The 22,183-nt window shown below is 35.1% G+C and overlaps 2 protein-coding genes across 2 annotated transcripts in view; one reads left to right on the top strand and one right to left on the bottom strand.

Annotated features, from left to right (window-relative positions):
* The window catches only part of LOC124416575 (DNA mismatch repair protein MutL-like), a 51,207-nt gene that overhangs the window by 18,936 nt on the left and 10,088 nt on the right, over positions 1-22,183 (top strand). The window lies entirely within an intron of this gene.
* On the bottom strand, positions 348-18,151 carry LOC124416574 (endoribonuclease CG2145-like). The gene is made up of 6 exons (XM_046897771.1): positions 17,962-18,151; positions 8,896-9,033; positions 5,441-5,587; positions 4,042-4,954; positions 1,532-1,961; positions 348-1,042 (listed from the first exon to the last, which is right to left on the bottom strand). Exons 1-6 carry the CDS (start codon positions 18,026-18,028, stop codon positions 809-811), a joined length of 1,929 nt encoding a protein of 642 aa, XP_046753727.1. The 5' UTR covers positions 18,029-18,151; the 3' UTR covers positions 348-808.

Genomic DNA, 22,183 nt, shown 5'->3' with positions numbered 1-22,183 from the left:
TGAATAATCGAATCTACGTTTCTACGTTTATAGTCATACAATGAACTACTTCTTGAAAAATTTGCTTCGGGAAATAAATGACGGTAATGAACTTTTTGATCAGAATCAAAAACAATGAATAAGTGTGGAGGCTAAGGTGAAAGCTTTGATTTCGCTATTAGCTGCTCTATCCAAAATACGTGTTCTGCATGTAAAATCAAACGTTACCTGCAAACTCTTCAAAATGGCGCAATCCACAAGTCAACCCGTATCAGCACCATCTTTCCCCCCTTGAAACCCTCCAAGTTTTATGAAAAGTTTTTTCTAACTTTCAGATATTTGCATCAAGCGATTATACCACGTATACTTACATAGCGGAATACACCCTTGGAAATTAATAAATTTAAAAAACAGTTATAAAATAGTATATTGTGTGACATTGGCGGAAAATGGGTAATATCTAAACGAATGTGGCTTTCGACATGAACCCAAGGCGACAGCTGTGATCACACCAGTCAGATGTCACACATCCGCACGTGTCGCACATGATATTTTTGCAGAACTCACGTGGAAAGTTCGATTCGAAAAGCATTGAAGGAGCGACTGACAATACGTAAAATTGAGGTTAAGTATCTTACACTGAATGACGCATTGCGTAAAATTGAGTGATTGGAAAGTACGCATGCGCCAAAGAAAGTCTTAGCGTGGAAAGTAGAGCATTTCAGTTGTGCATATGCACCAACGTTCCTCTTCCGCACTATTTGGCATTGCGGCACTTCACGCTACACAGGTTTCGAAATCCGAGCTTTCCAAGTAGCTGTTACAAAATTTATATTTCTGGATAAGCCGAAAAGAGAATTTCTTTACCGAAGTAAGTTATTTTGTTCGTGAATATTGTAAACGGGGTAGTTCCCAGTGATACTGGACATGCACCATTTGGGCGAATAAAGAAGCAAACCGTATACAGAGCCATTTCTAGTTCAGGTGAAGTACCAACGAAAATCGTTGTGACCGGTCTTACGATATCGTTCAGAGTTGCCCGTAATTTGACGATGACAGCATTCTGAAAAATAAATAATGTTACAGTTATCGTAACGTTGATGAAGAGAGTTCACTATTAAGGGTAAAACTGACGACAACAGATTTACAATTGTATCCATAAAATAGTACAAAAAATTCTTCGACTATAAGTAGTTATTTGCAATACATGTTTTCCAATATTTTATATTTAACTTTATCGTTGACTGAACCGAAAAATATATTTTATTGGTATAACACTTGAATTAATTGTTAAATAAATGAATGAAACATTCATATTCAATAAAACCAAAATACATTGCGTGTGATGAAAATTTTCTAAGAGAGCAGATACCAGCGATCTTCATGTCTTATTACCAATTTATTCTCATGAATTACCTAATCATTGCTTTTTTAGGAGAGGATTGAGCATGTGAATATGTCGTTTTTGACTCATTAACCAACTACGCTGTAACTTCCAGTAAGAAAACGAAGGTATTAATTAAATTAAAAAGCCGTAATTCGGAATACTCACGTTCCCAAGCTTAGCTTCTCGAATGTATCCCAAATAATTTGCTTTACCAGCAGACTCCTGCTCGTTGAAGTAAATCCAATTGTGTAACCCAGTGATATCCGTGTAAACTTTTTCGGCCAAGAATACGTTTTCAAAACCGCTAGTTGATATTATGTCATTTTCACGGGCATATTGAGAAAACCAAATCCGTTTCAAGGCATCTTTAAATTCGTACTCATCATTGGGTATCAAACCTTTCTTTGCGATAAATTTCATGGCCTCCATCATTACTCGTGTTTTCAGGAACTCATTTATCATATTTATTTCCCCATCACGTCTTTCTGGGGTTATTTTTTCGGCTACTCCTGAATCCAATTCGTATTTGTCGTAAACAGAACGCAGCAAAGCAATCGTCGGAATTTTTAATCCCTCAGGCTGGACAGTCAGCAAACTGAAATCAGAGAAATGGTTGTTTGAATGATATATCAAGGTGTATCGAAAATAATACTTACAATTATAAGTACATCTGCGTAGTAGTACACTGATGTAATTATATACTTCGCATCCGTGAATGCCCTTATCAGAAATTACTAACAATGACCAGTGATCTTGAGCATTGGATTTATTACTGAATAGGTAAGCACAAGTCAGTACTGCAAAGTATGAACATTTACTGGTAAACAATTAGAATACGTTAGTGGGGTACTGTAATTCACTACACTGATAAAACTAACTTCGATTCCTCGTTCTACAGTTCGATTTTTTATTAATTCGAAATGAATCGTTTCCCTAGTTAAAAAGATGATCCCCGCATATTTAAATAGAGTGCTCTCCTCCTAGGCCAATTAATAGAGCAGAAAATGCACCCTGGAAAATAGTGCAGAAAAAAATCCAAATTATAATTATACAAAAATTAACTATCCGACAGCGGATGGGTTGTGAACACATACAGTACCTGTTAATCACTACTACCTCATGTAATCCTACGCTAGAACTTGAAATATGGCAGCGTTCTGAATTTTTGAAAAAACCCTAATTTTGCCAGTTTTTCTCCATTAGTAATTATCCGATCGAGTCGTTTCGATGCTCATTTTCTTTGTATTTTAATTCTCTACGATTCGTTAATTCAAAGCATCAAGATTTCTTCGTAAGTTTAGGTTTTACAAACAAAACACGAAAAAAATACGATATTCTGCTTTTAAACGTTTATGAAAAATTAATGAGTGATAATTGCGAGGCGAAAACATAACAGAATATAACTTATACAGACTGTATTTCATGTGATGGCACAGTCGGTTTCCCATTGGTATTTTCGTAACGAAAAAATCTCTATTGATTGGCCTATACTATAAGGAAACGTTTATCAAACGTAACCCAATATCAAATTTTCAAAGACTCTGAAATCTGTTTTGTAGAATTCCGAAATGTAAAAGAGTAAAGTATAGAAAGCTATAGTATAGAAAGCTGAAGTATTGAACCGTCCGAATTCCGACGATTCTATATTTTTAGCTTGTTATATCCTTATCAATTCTGACGATTCTGTGTATCGGCGTTCTACGCTTTAATGTTTCTGAACTTTGACTTTCCGATATTTCGGTTGGCCTTTTACGCTCTGAAATTCTATGAATTAGATTTTGGGTTTTTGGCAAATGTGATTTTTTCGTATTTCTATTGTGTAGCCCTTTACTTTTTACCCCGTTAAATTTTTTGCAAAGAATTTCAGATAAACAATAGAACATATGACAAGTATCCGAATTGTCTAAATAAAACGTAACATATATAAGGGTAAAAGGAGCTCGCACTTCCGGGCAGCCAGCTCATTCCGGTTTGATGCCCATGATGATTATACTGGGTGTTGAAGTAAAACTGAATTATTCGAATCACTTGGGACGGGGCCTAGTTCGGACTAACGAAAGTTTGAATAAAGACAGTTATTAGAAAATTAGAGAATATTAGAAATACGACGCACGTATTTTTATGTTATCCTTACATACATAATGTGTTGACATTACTGGAGAGCTGGGATACTGGAGACTCGGTTACTCAAGGTTCTACCGTACTTGGTAGATCGATTTATCTCATGTTTACGTTTGTTCCGCAAGAAACTGAAGTATGCGATTGTTTTCAAAGAAAAAAAAACATTCACAAAGTCAAATTTATCTGTCGAAGCGATGATCTTACAATAAAATCGGTACATTTTTTTTTCTTTTAAATACATAAACTCACTTACGATAAGTTGGACAAATTCACAACCCTACTCGTCATTATTGGAAAAATTTGAAATCATTTGAGATCATACGAAATCATGCAAAAAGTAATGAATGATAAAAATTTCGACAGAAATGTGAAATGTTTGCCGCGTATCCATGAAATTTGAGAACCCATATCGAAATATTAATGTAGCATCAATTCTTCACGAAGCACGAGCCACGATTTTATACTATTGTCTTAGATTCTATTTTGATCTTTTAATTTCACTGCGTGAATTTGTTTTTTCGTGCAAGTGAAACAACTTTGTGCGATGTACTTACGGTTCCATTGCGCTGTCTGTTATACTGTCATCAATCTTCTGACCTTGCAAGTTCAAAGTAATATATTTGAATGCGTTATTGGCGTCAGCTTCAAAAAGTTCTTCTGATAAACGCATGAGCTCCTCGTCAGAGACTAAATTTGTTTGCATTGGTGGAGCCATGGGATTTCCTGAAGCTTGAACTATGGCGGCACCCGATCCTACATCAGTCACCGAGGCACCCGTATTTGATGGTAGAACGCTCATCGGTGCATCAGGACTAGGATTGGTTTGAACGCTCTTGCTTTCCGAGTTTCCTGCAACTTGCGGCGCCATAGCGGTTCCGGGGGCAGAGGTTGAGCCTTCTGCTGGCTTAGCCGTACTACTAGATTCTCCTGTGGTAGGTGGTGGCACAACGTGTCCTTGACTATCCGTTTGATTATTATAATAATTATTGTATGTTATCTGAGTATTGGTTCCTCCTCCACGAGAGCCGCCTGGAAGTAATCTGTTTACTGCAGCATTTACACCTGCGCTCACCCCAGCAAACACTACAGCCTCTTTAGCGATTTGTCCTAATCCGCGATTTGACGATGATGCTTGAGCTGGTGCTAAAATCACAGTTTGTCCAACTGGTGGGTTGTATGGCTGACCAACAGGTTGATGATAGGGTTGACCGACTGACGGGTTATACGGTTGTCCGATGGGTTGTTGATAACTCTGACCGATTGGAGGATTGTAATGCTGACCAGCAGGTTGATGATAAGTTTGACCGACTGATGGATTGTACGACTGGCTACCAGGCTGCTGGTACATTGATCCACCAGGCGTGTTGAATGGGTGATTGTACTGTTGTCCAACCGGTGGATTATAACCTTGGCTGACTGGTTGGTTCTGCCCGATATGTGCATTTTGTTGAGTTTGCCCAGGAGAACCTGCAATTTATTAGTTGGTGAATGAAAATATTTTGCTTAACTATAATTCCGATTTTTCTAGATTCATATAAGTTGATAAATTGGCCTTAACCTTATTCAGCCGTTTTAGCCCTTTCACTTTTCGTGTTCAATTTATTTCCAGAGTGTGTTCATTGCCAGTAAAATGAGGAATAAGTATCGCGTGATGACAATAGGCAAATTAATACACTTCATTTGTCAAAAGTATATCGGACTCAACACTTATTTAGACATATACCACAACATCCATAATAATAGAATTCTCAGAATACTAATTTGATCGGATTTTTGCACCATAAGTTTTGAGTACAAGAAAAAAAGCATTCATATTAGAGTTAATATCGATGCAAGTACGGTATTGTTGGCCGAAATTTTTTAACATAAAATCTCAGTCTTGGCTATGCTCTAATTGAATTACGTTCGATTGGTTTACAAATTTCTCCGCACATTTGATAAAGACATAATTACCTGACTGTAAGGATGGTGCGTTCGACTTTGTAGCAAAGTTTTGATCTGGTAGTGGGGCTGATGGTTTTGGATAGTGATTACCACTATTTTGTGTATTGCGAGAATTTGCTTCTGGAATTGCCCAGCCAATTTTGTTTGGATCTACCTCTGGAAATTTCAAATAAAATATTCAATAGTAATCTCATAAAAATTATACATCGTATTTTGTGTAGATTCCAGTTCACTATGAAATCATTAGTTTTTATTATTTTCAAATACACAAGTTTTTTTGAAGATATTGTTTCTCGTTCGAGGATTACGGAAAAAGACAGCACCTCATGAATTCTTGCAATTTTTCAGGTCGGTAGTTTCCGGAAATTTCGATTTTCACACCGAAGGATGTTACAAGAGTGAGATATTGAACAGCAATTCGTAATCCGCGCCGCTTATAGTTTATATTATTAGGTTTCTGTTAGTGCCACGTCTTTCAAAAAAGCAAAAAAGAGCCTCATGCGTAAATCAAGAAATGAGGCGGTGTACGCGTATATACGATGCAAGAGGTGGATATTTTATTTAACGTAAACTTTACATATAATAAACCGAACTTACCAGCACTCAAGTTTATTTGCTACTCCGCTATTCTTACACAAGTAATCTTAATTTGATTCAGATATTTCGCGTAGTAATTTATAAAAGGTTTTCTCTAGAAGTGATATCTCGAATACTGGTGAATTCATTAGAGGAATGATGCCCGGAGGAATGATGACTTACAAGGAAATTATCCCGGTTCTATCTCTCCGATATTGATCTAGTTCATATATGTTATAGTGCATCAAAAATTAAGTGACACGTATTTTTTTCATCGGCCATGAAACATTATAAGTGGGTGAAACAGCCCTCCAAAGATGCAGGCATCAATTTTGTAATTTTACCTATAAGAATATAACATTTTTTGATCAAACCAAGTGAAAAAATTATCTCTTTACAAAAAACAGAAAATGTCGTTTTTCCAATTGAAAAAAAAAAATTAAAGGAGTGAACCACCCTTAAATCTGATTAAATTTATGCGAAAAATAGTCAAATTTTGGGTGTAAGAATCTTGAAAAATATATATATTGCGCATGAACAGAAATGAAAATTTACGGGTTTACGGATTTTACTGAAAAAAATATCGGACGGAGTAACTACCCCCGAACGCTGTTTATCTTGCACGTATGCAAAAAGTGGTCAAAATTGCGTATGAACATGTTGACGGTTTTTATTTTCTCTTTGTATTATGAAATACTCAAAAATAAATCATCGGGAACCAAGGCAAATTGTTTCACTAAATTTCAATACGTTTCATTCGTATATTTTATCGTTACGATAACTTTATACAAAATGTTATCAATTTTAGATTCTTGAACAATAACGATAGTCGTCGAAAAAGTGCTTGAAGCGCAAAAATTTTTTACACATTGAACATTGAATAACAGCAACGTTTGTGCAGTATTGGATTTCACAATGCGTCTTACAAGAATCTCCGAAACTGAACTCAACTGGATTTTTGAATTTTTCTGGTCTACCATCAATGTATCCAGAATATCTAAGGTGTTTGAAAAGATTATTCTATTCCGGAGAGGCCAATTTATTGTGGAGAAAAGATTGGAATTTTGGGATGTTTTTTCGTAAATGTAAATTAATGTTGTGATTCATCAGTGTGGCGCTGACTAGAAAGTACCGCACGAAATTTTTCCAAATTCTAAGACTCTGTACATCCAGAGGTTGAGTTTTTCCTGTCGTTCCTATTGGTATTAATTTCAGAATAACATTCTTGTTGCGGGGTCTACTCAGTGGAACATGAATTAAATAAGATGATATGAATGCAACTATTTCGAACAAGAATGTTGAATAAAAATAATGTCACATTTATACCTGAAGTAAGTTTCCGAGATTTCGATGCTCCTATATAAGCATTAACAGGTCTAAACAAATTTTCCTGTACAATCGGTCCGAAGTTGTCACTTTGTTTTCTTAAGACCAATAACAGAAGTGATAAAACTTTTCCATCAGTTTATATCAGCGGTTGTATTGTATAACTTACTAACCTGACTGTACAAGACACTGTACAGCGAAGTGTCCGTTATTTCACAGGCTGGCTTTTTTTTGCTGCCACCCACTAAAATTTTAGTTTATGCTCTAAAAAAAATATCATACCAAAAAAGCTCTTCATTTTCATTCTAAACCGTGCCGCAATCATGTTACATTTCGTATTTAAATAACATGGGATGTTTGTACTTTTTGGAATTAATTTTTCATCTTCGGCATAAATTGCAGTACAGCAATGATCGATGCATATACTTGTAGGAAATTGAACGCTTTCCAAAAAAGGTTTCTTATAATTTTTTCGAAAAATCTTCTCCTTTGAAAGTTATTTGAGGTTAAAGTAGCGTTCATGGTAAATTTCAGTTCTTCAAGTTTTGCTATAATTTTCTTTCGTACAATCATTAAATTCATAAAGTGATGTTCTAGAAATAATCTTACGTGCTAAGCTGCTATACATAGGTGTATAGTAGAATGAGAATGAAACAAATTGTTGACAATTTAAAAACTATTCCAAGAAATAAAATTTTCGTCTAAATCTTTCAATATTTTCTCTTGCTTTTATCCATTTTTTCCCTTCTTCACTCTCCCTATAGTTCAATTTCCCATTTTTCATTTTTTTTTTTTTTTTAGATGTAGCTTCATTTATGGTTTTTTTTCATGTTTCAGAGCGAAACCTGAATTTTTTTTATACGCCCTTTCGGCCTTAAGAAAAAAAGAATACGCCTAAAAAGGGTGTATGTCTTGAAATACGCCTTTTTGGCGTTAGTACATCAAAAAAAAATTTCTATGGAGTTTCACGTTTTGAACGATTCTAAGTTGAATGGCAAAAATAAAAATTTTTACGCCCTTTTGGCACAAAACTCTCTGCTGTAATATGCCCTTTTGGCAGTTGGCGCGAGATATGTAAATAGTAATACTCCGGTGGTACGAATTTGACTTGACTTATATATTTTTCAACCTTTTCTCAACTTTTTACCTTTACATCGTCAGAATTACCTATACATTTTTCGAAAAAAACACCAAATTTCATCCAAATAATAATAATTTTGCCGTAAAAGTAAAAAAAATCAGAAAATTTACAATAAGTTCATCTTCAACCGTAAATAACTTTTGAAGGAGTAAATTAATCGAAAAATTATAAGAGACCTATTTTGTAAAGCATTTAATTTCCTATGGCAGTAAGTCTCTCTCATTGCTGTATACGAACGTGTTCAAGAAAAAGAAAATTAATTGTAAAAAGTGGCAAATTCCCATGTAATTTAAATGGAATATTAAGTGCTTATATTGCTCTGATATTTTGTTGGCGGCTGTAGCCTGAAAATTTACGGGGCGTCTCAGGAAAAATAATTAACTTGGTAAATAACGGACACCCTAATACATAATCAACTTACCATGATCATTACGATGGGTGGTTGTTGTGTGTGGTCTTGGTGTTGTGTGTGGTCTTGATGTTGTTCGTGGTCTTGATGTTGTCCGAGACACAGGTCGAGATGAGCGACCTCGTGACTTCTTTCCACATGCCACGTCACCTGTGTTAGTCAGAAAAAAATATTTTTATTGTTTTATTGTAACGCACGGGTTAGTTCAATATCGTTGCATTTCCTGAAATCTCTATTTACTATGACTTGTGCACCAAGCAGAGGTTTAGCATATAACTGCTAGATGGGCAGAGTGGTGGGGTGCTACACATTAAAGAAAGACTCGCGGTTGAGTATTGCGTTTCGTTTATAATTCAGATGGTATATAATACGTATACCACATACGACTGTCTACAAAGGCACATACGGAACTGTCGTTCCAATCTGAGTACAGTACAATGAAGCTTCTAGGTGTCGCACGCTACTAACGCGCTCACATATTCATGTAAGCAGATGAATGGTTTCATGTAAATTATTTAGAGATGATCAATAAATTGTCATGCTCATTAATTTCGACGCTCATTCTGGAATTAGTCCAAGATTTTTGCATAATTTATTTGAAAAATTATTTCACATTAAGATTATACAGCGCAAAATTATGCTACACGAGATTATATTGCACAAAATTATAGGTATATTACACTGAGAAAAAAAAGTTAGTGGATCTAGTAAATATTAATAGATCCAAATAATCCATGCGTATGTATAGTCCTGAGAGCACATCTACTCAAAGCGACAATCTACGTACTTTTTGATCCGAAAATTCCGTATTTAAGTCAAATGAAAAATAATTCAATTGAATTATATAGAAATTAAGCGACAAACTTGACTGAGTTGCTCTTCTAGTTTAGTATTTTTATCCAAACGCTAAATGCTTTATATCTAATGAAGTGTTTGTTCACTCATATAATATTTACAAGGTTCAATGGCATATTTTTTTAATCGAAGACGATATGACATTGTATGTAATGAAATAAATTCATCAGAAACGATCGCTTATTCAACCCGACAACGCGTATAAATAATGAAATATGTCACTCACGTCAGAGAGTTGTTTTAAATGTTTTAAATGAAATTGCACATTTTTCTAACATAACGAAGTATTTTGTAGTATAGTATAGAAGTATATGAAGAAAAGTCATCGTCGATCCGAAGAAATATTTCTGTCGGAGTAGGGATTATTTTTTTGTGATGACGAAAATTTACTCTCTCCAAAAATGACACTTAATTGCACAAAGTTTCAAAATCGTCAATTCAAACAAACGTACAATTATTTTAACAAGATAACGTTTGAAATGAGTTAATAACTAAAAAAAAGAAAATTGAAATTTACGCAAGTAACTTGTGACGCAAGTAACTTATTGTAGTTGTTCGCGAGTCAGATGAACGCATTTTTAGTTTCCGATTAGAAGCCGCATGATTTTGTTCGGGATTCGATCCGGAAACTGCTCGCACGAATTTCTATCATCCTACCTAGTCGCACATCTTATCCACTACGCCAAACTATCGCGCAGACTTAGGGTCAACTTTTACTCATTTAGATGACGTGATATATTTATCTTAGTGGTGCAAAGTTCAGGTCAGGTGACGTGAAGAAACTTTGTACAAAAATGCAAGGATTTCATCAGTATTTTAACAATTTGAAAGCAGTGAAAAAGTCAATGAAACAGTTCAGTTAATGAATGAAAGGATCGCAATTAACAAAATATTTATTTGAAGTAAATATTTCGTTTATGTCATTGGACTAACAAAATGCAAACTTGGATTTCATTGCCTTTTTTCCCAGCTGCTTTACACGTCAGAGTTTTGTGGTTTTCTTTCGACGACCAAAATATTCAAAAGTAGCTAACAATAAGTTTATTAGTCTATTCGTGATTGCAGATAGATTCAGAATGAATTAAACTATGTGTGTGGAAACAATTTCGTTGTTATTTTGACTGATACATACATTTAAATCAATAGTATTTGCAGTTAGTCGATTTATATTCGCTGGTTTGGATCAACGAAACAAATGGTACGCACAAGATGTAGATTTCTTTAGGCTCGGAAACTTAATTTGATTCTGTCGACCATCAAAAGTTTCTGAATAAAGGCACATTTAGTTCATTCAACGATACATATTCAACAATATATAAGTTTGAACGGTAAGAATAAAAATCATTCAGCTCGACGACATCAATTTGCTTTCTATCAAATCTCATGTACGGATTAATTCAAGAGGATCAAATTTGATTCCGCAGAATAACGAATTCTCTTACGACAAATAAATATTTAGTTGAAGCGATTGTACGTATTCGACTGCACGGATCCCGTTCTTCAACCGGACCAATATTTGGTTCACAGAACTAAATACTTTTGTGGCTTCGGAGCACCGGATACAAGTTGTTTAGATCTATCTCGAACAAATTCATCATTAAATTGCCATGATCAAGAAAAAAAATTTCCGGAGCACGACGGATCCCCTCCATAAAATGATAAAAGGTTTTTTGAATTTCACTTGCCAATGACTCTGCATTCTTTGACTCTACCTGGATCACATGATTCACTGATTATCTCATATCAATATGTATGACCAAATAGTACATTGTATAACAAGGAGGCAAAGACCGTTGCCTCCATGTTATACACGATACTTTATATAATAAGAGTACGTTACGCGGTTTTCCGCGCAGCACCAAATTGAGGTTAGGGTCGCGAAATGTGAGATCAATTTACTGTGTTTGTCGCGTCAGTGCCTGAGAGCCGTACAGAAATGACCAACTTTGACTCCTAGGAGTCAAAAGCGGTCGTTTCAGTACTCCGCGCATGCGCAATTCGCAGACTCACTCGACCGGCGTAGAAACGGGTACTTTGTGTACCGAAAACACCTAAGAAAAACCGCGTGAAACATACTCGCGTTATATAAAAATTTATATACCGGAGCAAATAGCCTTTGTCTAGAATATAGTTTTTTTAATGTAAAAAAAAATGTTGTCGCCTAATAGAATGTTTCATACTTCAATAGTATTTCAATATCAAGAGAAGTATTTTTTTTCAAAACTTTTCAGGGGGTCCGTCGTGCCCCGGTCTTCGTACATTACGTTTATGCCGCAATTATAACGACAAATGCTGTATGTCGAAAAATCGTTTGACTGTCGTATCAGCATCAACATTTCTTTTAACAAAATGATATACATTCCGTACAGTCAATGACTTATTTGTTGTAAGCGCCTATATGCAATAGTGACGGTAGTTGAAATCCATTCCAAGCGTATGTTTGCAATTTTCAACTACACGTGATTGTTTAAAAGTAAAAGAAATTCAAGAACTCTTTCTAAATTCCACTGAAACATATCCTCATTTGCTTGGATGATTTTTCTTTTTTTTTAAGTAACACTACAATCTGATTAACAATATAATTCTCTTAAATGAAAATCAAAATTTGCCTTATGAAACAAATTCTTATTTCAACACATTATACATTTTTTTGATCAGAGTTATCATTTATTATGTCGAACAAAGATCACATTGAGCCGAACATAGCATCTGGCAATAAATTGAATATTGCAACAAACGTAGGATTACTGTTTTCAATCTCTTGGTACTTCTGAACCGACGTGTTCAGCGTTCGAGGTACTATTCTTTCACGAATTACATGAAATTAGTTGATTCAAGAAAATAAGTTGTTCTTTGTAATTTAGTCCTGTGAAGTGAATATGTAATTGCTTGAAATAAATTATACGCAAAAGCATGTACCATTCAAATCAATGCATCAATATTATTGTTTCAACTAAAAAATTGTTGGTTTAAATATATCAAAAGTCCAATAACTCAGCTGTTTGGTTCTATAACTTTTTTTTCTCAGTGTATAAGATGTATAATTTTGTGTATTCCAGTTTTGTATGGTATGATTTTTTGTAGTACAATTTCATGTAGTATAATTATGTGTAGTATCGAGTGTATACTAACGGCGCGTTTTCGTTTATTCACAGATATATGAAAATGTTACTATGCTGTAAGTAAAATTGATTATAGACGTGTGATTATAACATACAAAATTTAAAATAATACTATTCGATAACCCTAATTCTTATAATTCAGTATTGTATTGTCGAATTTCTCGAACTATTTCAACTATTGCTAAAATAATTTATATCCAAGTCCTCAATACAATATTTTCGTTAATCTCCATGTTCAGTTTCAGAAAGTAACAAACTTTAATCAGAAATGCAATACAATATAACAAAATGGAGACTTTTATAAAGAGGATCAACTGATACTGTAATGACTTATATAGCACGTTTGAATTCGACCCTGTAGGATCAATTGCGAATTAGAAGTAACACGGTCACAGATTATATAAATTGTAGTGAATAAGCCCAAGTGAATAATGTCATAGCAGTCATAGGACGCGTACGCAGCGAACCACAGAGGAAGTACGATTTTGTTCAGTGATTCTTTTGAACGTACGTCCCCTTGAAATGTATACGTACTATATAGAAGTGGGTATACGGCTGATTTGCAATTTTTGCGTATTTTCACATGAAACAACAAAAGCATAGAAATTCGCACGGTGGATAGCTTCATTTTTACTTGCAGATGAATTATTTATACCTTTGTCAAAGCATATATCCGTTACGTAATAGCATGTAATCATCGCGCCTGCGCAACATTTTTAAACCGTTTTAACTGTTATGTCTAGATAAATCACGTTCTGGAACTGAAAGGATTTTCATGGACTAAGTAATGCATGGATTTCCACAGGTTTACTAAATTCTGTACCTTAGAATATTTTCAAAATTTTCAAAGGGTCCTATGTGAATCAGTGTGGTGACATTATACACCAATAGATGCAGATCCATTTTGTACTCTCAAATGCAGGTGGATGGTCTCGGACTAGTTGAAAATTGGGTAATTACGAAAAGGTAGCAGAGGCTGTAATTGAAATCCGGACTAACATAGGAACTAGCGATATCACAAGTCGAATCGCCTGTTGAGCGACTGTGGGATCGTATCTGCATTTATATTATCAAAACTTTTACATTTTTTCAGCTCACTGAAAGTCAAGTCTTTTTGTTCTTTCAACAAGTGAAATACGTTATTAATATGATTGACTCGAATTAGAATTCACATCCTTAAAAATAATCATGCTGTGTAGGTATTCGAGGTAGTAAACACACAAATACTTATATTCTCGAATTTCGATGCCCTTGAACAAGTACGATATTAGATAATATCTGATATCGGTAATCACGTGTTTTGCGACAGGGTAACTTTCTATCGTTCTGAAAGGTGCAAAAAGTAGACTTTCATCTTTATCCTAACCCCAGATTTGCTACAAAAAACTTCATTCAGTTTTTTTAGACAAGCATAAACGTATGCAGCCCCGATTGAGACCCTAGCTGCGCAGTGACGTGCGTTTAAAATTAAGCCTTACTGGTACAACGCGATGATTCAAAATTTGGCCTTCGAATATTAAGATGGCTATCTGTTACATTCAGTATCAATTAATTCATCCCGTCCGTGTTGTTACCGAAACTAGCAAGAAGAGTATCAGACTTCTAGATCGTGAATTCTGTTCAAACTTTCAAGGTTGTTTTGTTGACCTGAAATATGAAATCTGACAAAAAGGTTGTAAAATTCCTAAAATTCTTACTTTATTAGGACCTTTACGAATTTGAATTAAACCTAAAACTTTTCGTTCTATTAATGTTAAAAAAGCAACTCTAAATAAAACTATGAGATATATATAGTTTGATCTTATAGGCATCTCTACACTTCGGATAAAATTGTTTATATTAGCAGTTTCACGAGTGAAATGCTATAATAAATGAACCTATTGTGTATTTTTGTCTTAAATATTAATTTCCTTTCATGACAAGGTCTTATGTATTAAATGAATATATTGTTATCTCAATGCCATAATAAAGTATGAACTGCAAATTTTCGACCATTGAATCTATTGTAAATTAAGCGATGAAATGTACAACAGATGAAACTAGGCATCAGAAGCTCTATATTTTGGGTCAAAAAAACACCTCTAGAAGTTTTGATAGAATCCGTGATTTAGAGGTTTGGTACTCTTCTTGTAAGTTTTCCTTTTTACGTTAAACTAGGGTAAAGCCGTGGTCTTTTATTCTTTAACATAATTCTGTCATGGTCCAACCTTCTGGAAAACGCAAAGAGGAACACAAGGCCAGAAGACTCATAGTCCTGGCATTTTAGGTTTTCTGTTCGAAATAGATTGGAACTTTAATTTTTTTTTTTAGATCGCTTCGTTTTGACGTTCTCAAAATTATATTAAAAATCGAGAACGAGACCGCGTTCGCGTTAATAAATATTCCAGGTCAAAGGTTAACAAATTCTGTTTTTTGCGAATATCTCGCTTTCTGTGGCTCGAAGACCAATTAAGGATCAGATCGAAATTAAAGGTTATAAAATTTCACGCAAGAAACACTTTGTGCATTTTTCACGTACAGTAAACCGTTTAGATTAAAAAAAAAGTGCTCAGAAGTTTCTGCGCAACACGCACCCATGACCATAACTTTGGTTCGCCCTCCTCTCCGGCTTCCCCCGGTAGGTCTAAGCCCTGATGCAGCTGTACGGCGAGGACGGTTTGACCATTATTTTCTATCTGCCAGCGACCCAAGCAGCATTGTGATTTGATTTGACGCAGTTTGAAAATATTCGTGTTCCCTGTGTTTTCATATTTTACGCATGTAGTTGTTACGTTGATAACCGCAATGACGGAAAATTGTTTTATATGTAGCAAACATATGGCATTGGCGAAGAACAGGACCACGGAATATCTATACCTATATGTATATAATAGATATAGGCGACGACGAAGACGAGACATACTTTTTGTTTGCCACATTGACGGTCGAAAAAATTACCGTTTTAGAATTTTTTTTCGGGGATAACCAATTAATATCGGGATAAAGTTTTTGTTATTTTATCGAGTGTAAATTGAAAAAAAAAATTGTAATAGTAACTTTTTACAACAACAACAACGACAACGACAACGACAACGACAACAACACCAATAATAATAAAAAGCTATATACAACAATAGCTACATTCATCAGGTATTGTACGAATTACTTTTCTTATTTTCAGATAATCCTTCACCGAGATATCAATGTCACGACGGAGAGAAAGTTTTTTATTAGTCGTTAAGTCAAGACGCATATCCCTAATTAATTTTAAATATTATTTAATCGAAATTTTCATGAAATAAGTTGATTACACTCAATGAAATACCAGTAACCCGATCCCTTTATTCATTACTTATCCCTGTGAAAAAAAGTCTTAACAATTGATCATTTTTTCGGCCGTCACAGTGGCCTTCCCCCTTAATATGGATTAGGCCTACTGGAGAAACCATATAAAACAACGCGCCTTGTATCCTACCTCAAAGGTGGTGCGGAAACGGACACTACGCACGTTCTATGGACATTCGTCGCTCTATATCACGTAGATGGTCCACTGTACGTCGAAAATGAACAGAATGTTTCTTGCGTAAAATTTTATAATCTTTAATTTCAATTTGATTCTCAATTCGTCTCCGAGCAATAGGAACAGAGATATTCGCAAAAAAACAGATTTTTTAACCTTTGACGTTGAATGGTTATTAACGCGAATGGGATTGTGCTCTCGATTTTTAATATGTTTTTTAGAACGTCAAAATGAAGCGATGAAAAAACCACATTGAAGCTCCGATTTATTTCGAAGAGAAGCCGTATTTATGACTAACATGCCTGAACTATCAGAACATGAACATAAATGAAACACCAGAAACTTGAGCGAACGTGAAAAAAGTATTCACGATTATCAATTATATTATCCTACTGGAGAAATAAGAACAAGTGTGAATAATATGTTAGCACAAATGTTGCAGTCGTGAAAAAAATCACATTACGAAATAGTAGACTTTTATTCTCGGATTCGATGATATTCCAAGATTCAATTTTCCATCAACATTCTATAAAGTGCCACGCATATAATTACGTAAAATGTGTCGCCGCATATATTTGTCCTACTGTAGATTCATGTAGGAACCTATATCCCAATTTTATGTGAAAGAATTCATGCACATCTATCAATATAGTACTGCCTAGAAAAAATGGTCATTTGAATACAATCTTATTAGAAGATTTGTTTAGTTGCAAAGAGATTTATTGGGTTGAAATAAATTTCTATCAAATGAATTAGAATTTTCTCGCTTACGCCAAGTAAATTATTTACCAGGTTCATTATTGGATGAAGTATTTTTGTTTCGAAACAAATGCACAAGAATTTTTGTTTGAGTGTGTGTTAAGTCAATATTTCAAGGGTCAGGATTAATGTGAGAAATGAGGATAATCTCACTGCAATCAAATAAACCGGTTTGTCTAGTCCCCCATTTTTGCACTACCTGCAGTAGTGCTGATTTTCCGATCGTTTCCATAATTATTTTTACTGATGAAACAAATTCATCCTTATAAATGTGGAAGGAGCCAAAATTTTAACTGCGTAACATCCGCTAATACTTACGATATAAGTGTACTTTGTGTGTGATTGTACACGAATAAGTTTCTCCTTCGGTAATAACAAGACCCTATAATTGTAATTACTGCACAAATCTCAACTCGATACAATATATGGTGACGATTTTGTATCTGCCTGCCAAAGAGGAGGTAGGTGAACAACCGTCAATTAATCTCATGGCTGAAGTCTAATGCCAAACGTGGCAACATTGCATCGTCTGCGGGACACTGGCTTAAACAGAATATAATGAATGATTCACGGATCATGCAGGAACCATGTTTCTAGAAATCTTTCTGCGAAAAGTATGAGAATATAAGTGAAAGTATGAGAAACAACTTAACGGCGATTGGTAAAGTTGACATCAGCTACACGCACTACTAAATTAGATGTTCCGAGTGGCCTAATACCGCAAACTGTATATACCTAAACGTCAAAATAAACTGAAATATTCATTTGCTTGGCGTTGAAATTTTCAAATCCCGTGTCAATTGGGACCACAAAGAATTGTATTCAATGTTTCATTCTACTTACCGTAGATAATGATACCGATGATGATGACGAGGAACAACTTATTACTACTCTTCATTGCTATTCTCATAATTTCAATGGTTTACACGACTTCACACTTGACGTATCGGCAACCGTTCCTTTTCAATCACACAGACAACTGTGTGCCGCAGTTACCTCGGGCAACTGACAAAGGCAACTGACTTGAACTGACTCGAATGTAGGCTTTCTCTTTCCACTGATGCTCACTGCGAGGCTTCTACAAAGCAAACAGGAAACACTGACGTGAAGAGGGGGTAACTGGATAGTTCACGCCACAATAAAACGTAGTTGAGATCAGACTGTTGATAGATGCCATACTGCCAAGACACAGTAGTAAAGATTATTAAAAAAATCACATCACTTCATACCATGTATATTGAACAACCTGTTAATAAAATCATTACCTGTAAATCATCATGCATCATTCAATGATTTGAAAATCAGTTCTGAACACCCCGCTTATTTAAGACGGGAAAACAGGCTTTATCAGGGCAATTATCATGCAGCCCTTATTTGAGTACGCATTTACAGATTATTCAAATAGTTTTTCTTTTCAACTCCAATCCAAAAATTTGGGGAAGCCGTATGTGTGTTTTTGCTCGTTAGTTGAGTTCAGATTATTCGAATTGAGTATAGTTTCAGATATGGAAATTGACCAAATTCTATTTTGTGGCGGTTTTCGTGATTTCGGAAGCGTTTAAGGGAGTATTCTGGTCGAGAAATTTAAAGAAATCGATTTTTTTCTCTCCACATTTTCAACGTTTAGACCTTTAAGAATAAGTCTGTAAGAGGATTCATGGAAATTCAAATTGTTTTGGGAGTAACAGTTATTTTTGTGACGCACCAACTAAACCGGTCCGGCCGGAACAAATCTTAAAACGCGCTTTTCTCGAAACTATTTTTTTCAAGCTGGTCGACGTGATATTTCAAGTTCTACTCGAACGATTCTCTCAAAATTTGGTGGAAATCTTCTTTATATATCCCTCTATAGTTTGACACTTGAATTTAGAGAAATTTTTTTTTTTTTGTATTTTTAAAAAATTCGGAAAGGTCAGAAAAAAACGGGTAAAGAAATTTTTTTTTTCATGTCGTCGCCATTTCTTGATTTTTTTTTCTCCAAGCGTTGAACCATAGCGACATCTTTACTAATTAAAAATTTATCAAGTTTGTTTGTTTCAAACTACTGTAAGGGTTTAAATCACGTCAAGCAGGATGCACCCTTTTTCGTAGCCCCCACTTAACCAGCCTGTAACTCAAAGAATTTTTGATTTTTTTTTCTGTTCTTAAAATGTCAATAAATATTATATGAAAAAATGAATGATGAAAATGTTTTTTCTTTTTTTTTCATCTTACTTTAAAAAATGCCTCAAATTTAGGCCTCCAGACCAGAATACCGCCTTAAGCACGGCCTGATTGTGAAAGAATATTAAATGCGTAAGAAAAAAATGGAGAATTAGCTTTGTTGTTAACTTTAGCAGTGTCCAATGCACCACAGTTTACCAATTTTGTTCAATTTTTACTGTGCCGCTATTATGGATTATCTTATAGTTAAGAATTTGAATTTTCATCACGGGATTCATGTGACTCGTTTGGATGATGATTCTAGTTTTCTGAATTAATATAGTCATACCAAAAGAATCGTAGATAAGTTTGCAATGCTAGAGTCACCTACAGTCACAACTCCTATCGAAAGAAGTCATGATAAAAAAAAAGTGAAGTGTGAGTAGTTATTAATGATGTTCCACATAGACAAGCTATTCGAAGTTTCTCTCTATCTAATAAAAAAGTCATGTACCGCATAGCAACAGGTAAAAAAATTATAATAACAAAAGTATACGGATGAAGTTGGCGGTTGGGTGAGATGCCGAAAACAAAACAGAAAGCATATAGCAAACAAAACTTACTATGTTCATAACAAGATGTACGCTGAGATGTCGAACGTGGAGTATTTTCAAATAAACTCATTTAATAATAAAGTTGCTGTTGCTATGAAGTTAGTGTCAAGTGATTGACAGCTGTCATCGGCTGTTTATGACAGTCTTTGACAAATATCTTTATAGTTATCGGTTTATGACACACAAAAAATAAATATGCAAACGAGAATTATCAAGTTGATTCCCGACGGGAATTGTCTTTTTAGCGCGCTGGCGTATTGTGTACACGGCACTCAAGATCGACACGCAAAGGTGAGATTGAATATCGTTTCAAATATAGTTGATAATTGGTCTACATTTACGGGTCTTATTACAGGTAATGAGTCAAACCGTGCCGTGATTAGGTCACCTGGTGATTACAAATCACACATGAATAAAAATGGAATTTACGGGGGAGAAGCAGAATTAGCTGCAGCTGCGGAAATTTTTAAGATATGTTCAATCGTATATTGCGGAGAACAAATTCGTCCACACCAAATCGGATCCCAAGATGAAAGACAATTCTCGCTACTCTTCACCGGCGACGGAGACAGTGGGCACTTTGATCTTTTGCAGAACCAAAATGAAATTCAGATAGTGAGTAATAAGTATCAAAAGTAACAAGCAAATTATAGTACAAATCTAAATATATCACCAAACAGTCAAAAGGACAGCCAGGATTTACGTTGGCAATGGAGAAAGGAGGAGTTTCAATCAGCAGACAAGGAGATGGAGACGGTGGATGGTCGGACGTATCACAAAAGAAAAAGGAAAATAAAATTGTAAATGCGAATAACCAAATAAGCCACAGAATAATATTAAACAAATATTCGTATAACCAGGCAAGAGGACGACCAGGATCTATGTTGTCCACAAGAGAAATAGGTGTTTTCCGGAGTGAACAGCAACGCAAATATAGAGAAAAAAATAATATAAAGAAGGTGATTTTGGAGAATAACAGGCAAAGCGGTAGCAAAAATTCAGCAATGGTGAGTGGTAGCCAAAATAATTCAGCGAAGGGTGTCGAAGAATTAGAAGAATCGATTGTGATTATTGATTTGGAAAATAAATCAAGAGGACGATCAACCAATACTATGGACATAGAAGAGAGAATAATTAGACGGCGAGAACAGCAGCGAAAATATAGGGAAGCGAACAAAAAATATCATACTGGCAAACATGTCAGCATAAGTAATGAAACAGAACTCGAGGAGAGTGAAGAAATATCAATTAGTCAAGGAGATAGATCGATATCAATGGAGAAGGAACACCAATTTACAACCAACGAACAGAAGCTTAGATTGATTAAAAAAAGAAAAGTAAGCACAGAAGGGATTGAACTGGACAGCAAGAGACAACGAGTAGATGGAACGACAGACGAAAAAGAAGTGTATTAATGAATTGTGAGCAAAAATAACGTATCTGAAATTCATGTTTGTGAAGATATATTAAGTGACAGTGATACGTCGACATCGATGGAGAAGGAACTGTCTGTATTCAGCCAAACAATAGAAGATAGCAGAGACAGGTTGGAATTAGACAGAAACAGAGAACGAGTGGAAGCAATGAATAGTGAACCAGTACTTTCTAAGCGAACTCGCCTAAGAATCATTGCTGAGCATCGTTACAACGGGGATATTGAAAAAGGCATTTTCAAAACTGTGGAGCAACAAGACATCGGTGAAATAAAAGTAAAATGTAAACATCGCAATGCAGAAAGGTTCAAATATGAAACAGGAAAGGTGACAAGTAATTGTTGTCATGGAGGAAAAATTAAATTACCACCATTAACGGAATATCCTGATGTACTTCAACGTCTGCGAAAAGGGAATGACGAAGTATCAAGACACTTCAGACAACATATACGATCATATAATGACGCGTTTGCGTTTGCATCATTCAATTGCACCGTGGCAGATCTGGGAAATCGAGGATCATATGTGATGAAAATAATAGGGGATGTGAGTTACAAAATATCTACAAGTGTAGAGACCGCAAACAATGACAGAACGAGATATGGACAAATTTACATCTACGACGCACAAACTCAGCTAGCGCTGAGAGAAAATGACGCAAGAAGAGAAAACCTGTTACAAATTATTGGTAGACTGATAAAATAGATATCAATCCTTATGCAGCAAATTTTGAAACACTGTACGAGCGATTTGTTAAGGGAGAAAACCTGGTGAGATTAAACTTTGTTGCACTCAAGGAAGACGATAGACGACGGTACAATGCGCCAACCTGTGATGAGTTAGCAGCTCTGATCGTTTCAAATGACATTTCAATGA

Source organism: Diprion similis, chromosome 2 (genome assembly GCF_021155765.1).
Source record: "Diprion similis isolate iyDipSimi1 chromosome 2, iyDipSimi1.1, whole genome shotgun sequence".
NCBI classification, from domain to species: domain Eukaryota; kingdom Metazoa; phylum Arthropoda; class Insecta; order Hymenoptera; family Diprionidae; genus Diprion; species Diprion similis.
The sequence above is the reverse complement of the archived record's forward strand: the minus strand, read 5'-3'. Positions and strand labels throughout refer to the sequence as shown.

Coding starts and splice junctions, on each gene's coding strand:
- LOC124416574 (XM_046897771.1), bottom strand. CDS start 18,028: ATGAGAATAGCAATGAAGAGTAGTAATAAGTTGTTCCTCGTCATCATC. Junction 9,034..17,961: donor CATCGGTATCATTATCTACG/GTAAGTAGAATG, acceptor TGACTAACACAG/GTGACGTGGCATGTGGAAAG. Junction 1,962..4,041: donor ACAGACAGCGCAATGGAACC/GTAAGTACATCG, acceptor CTCTGATTTCAG/TTTGCTGACTGTCCAGCCTG.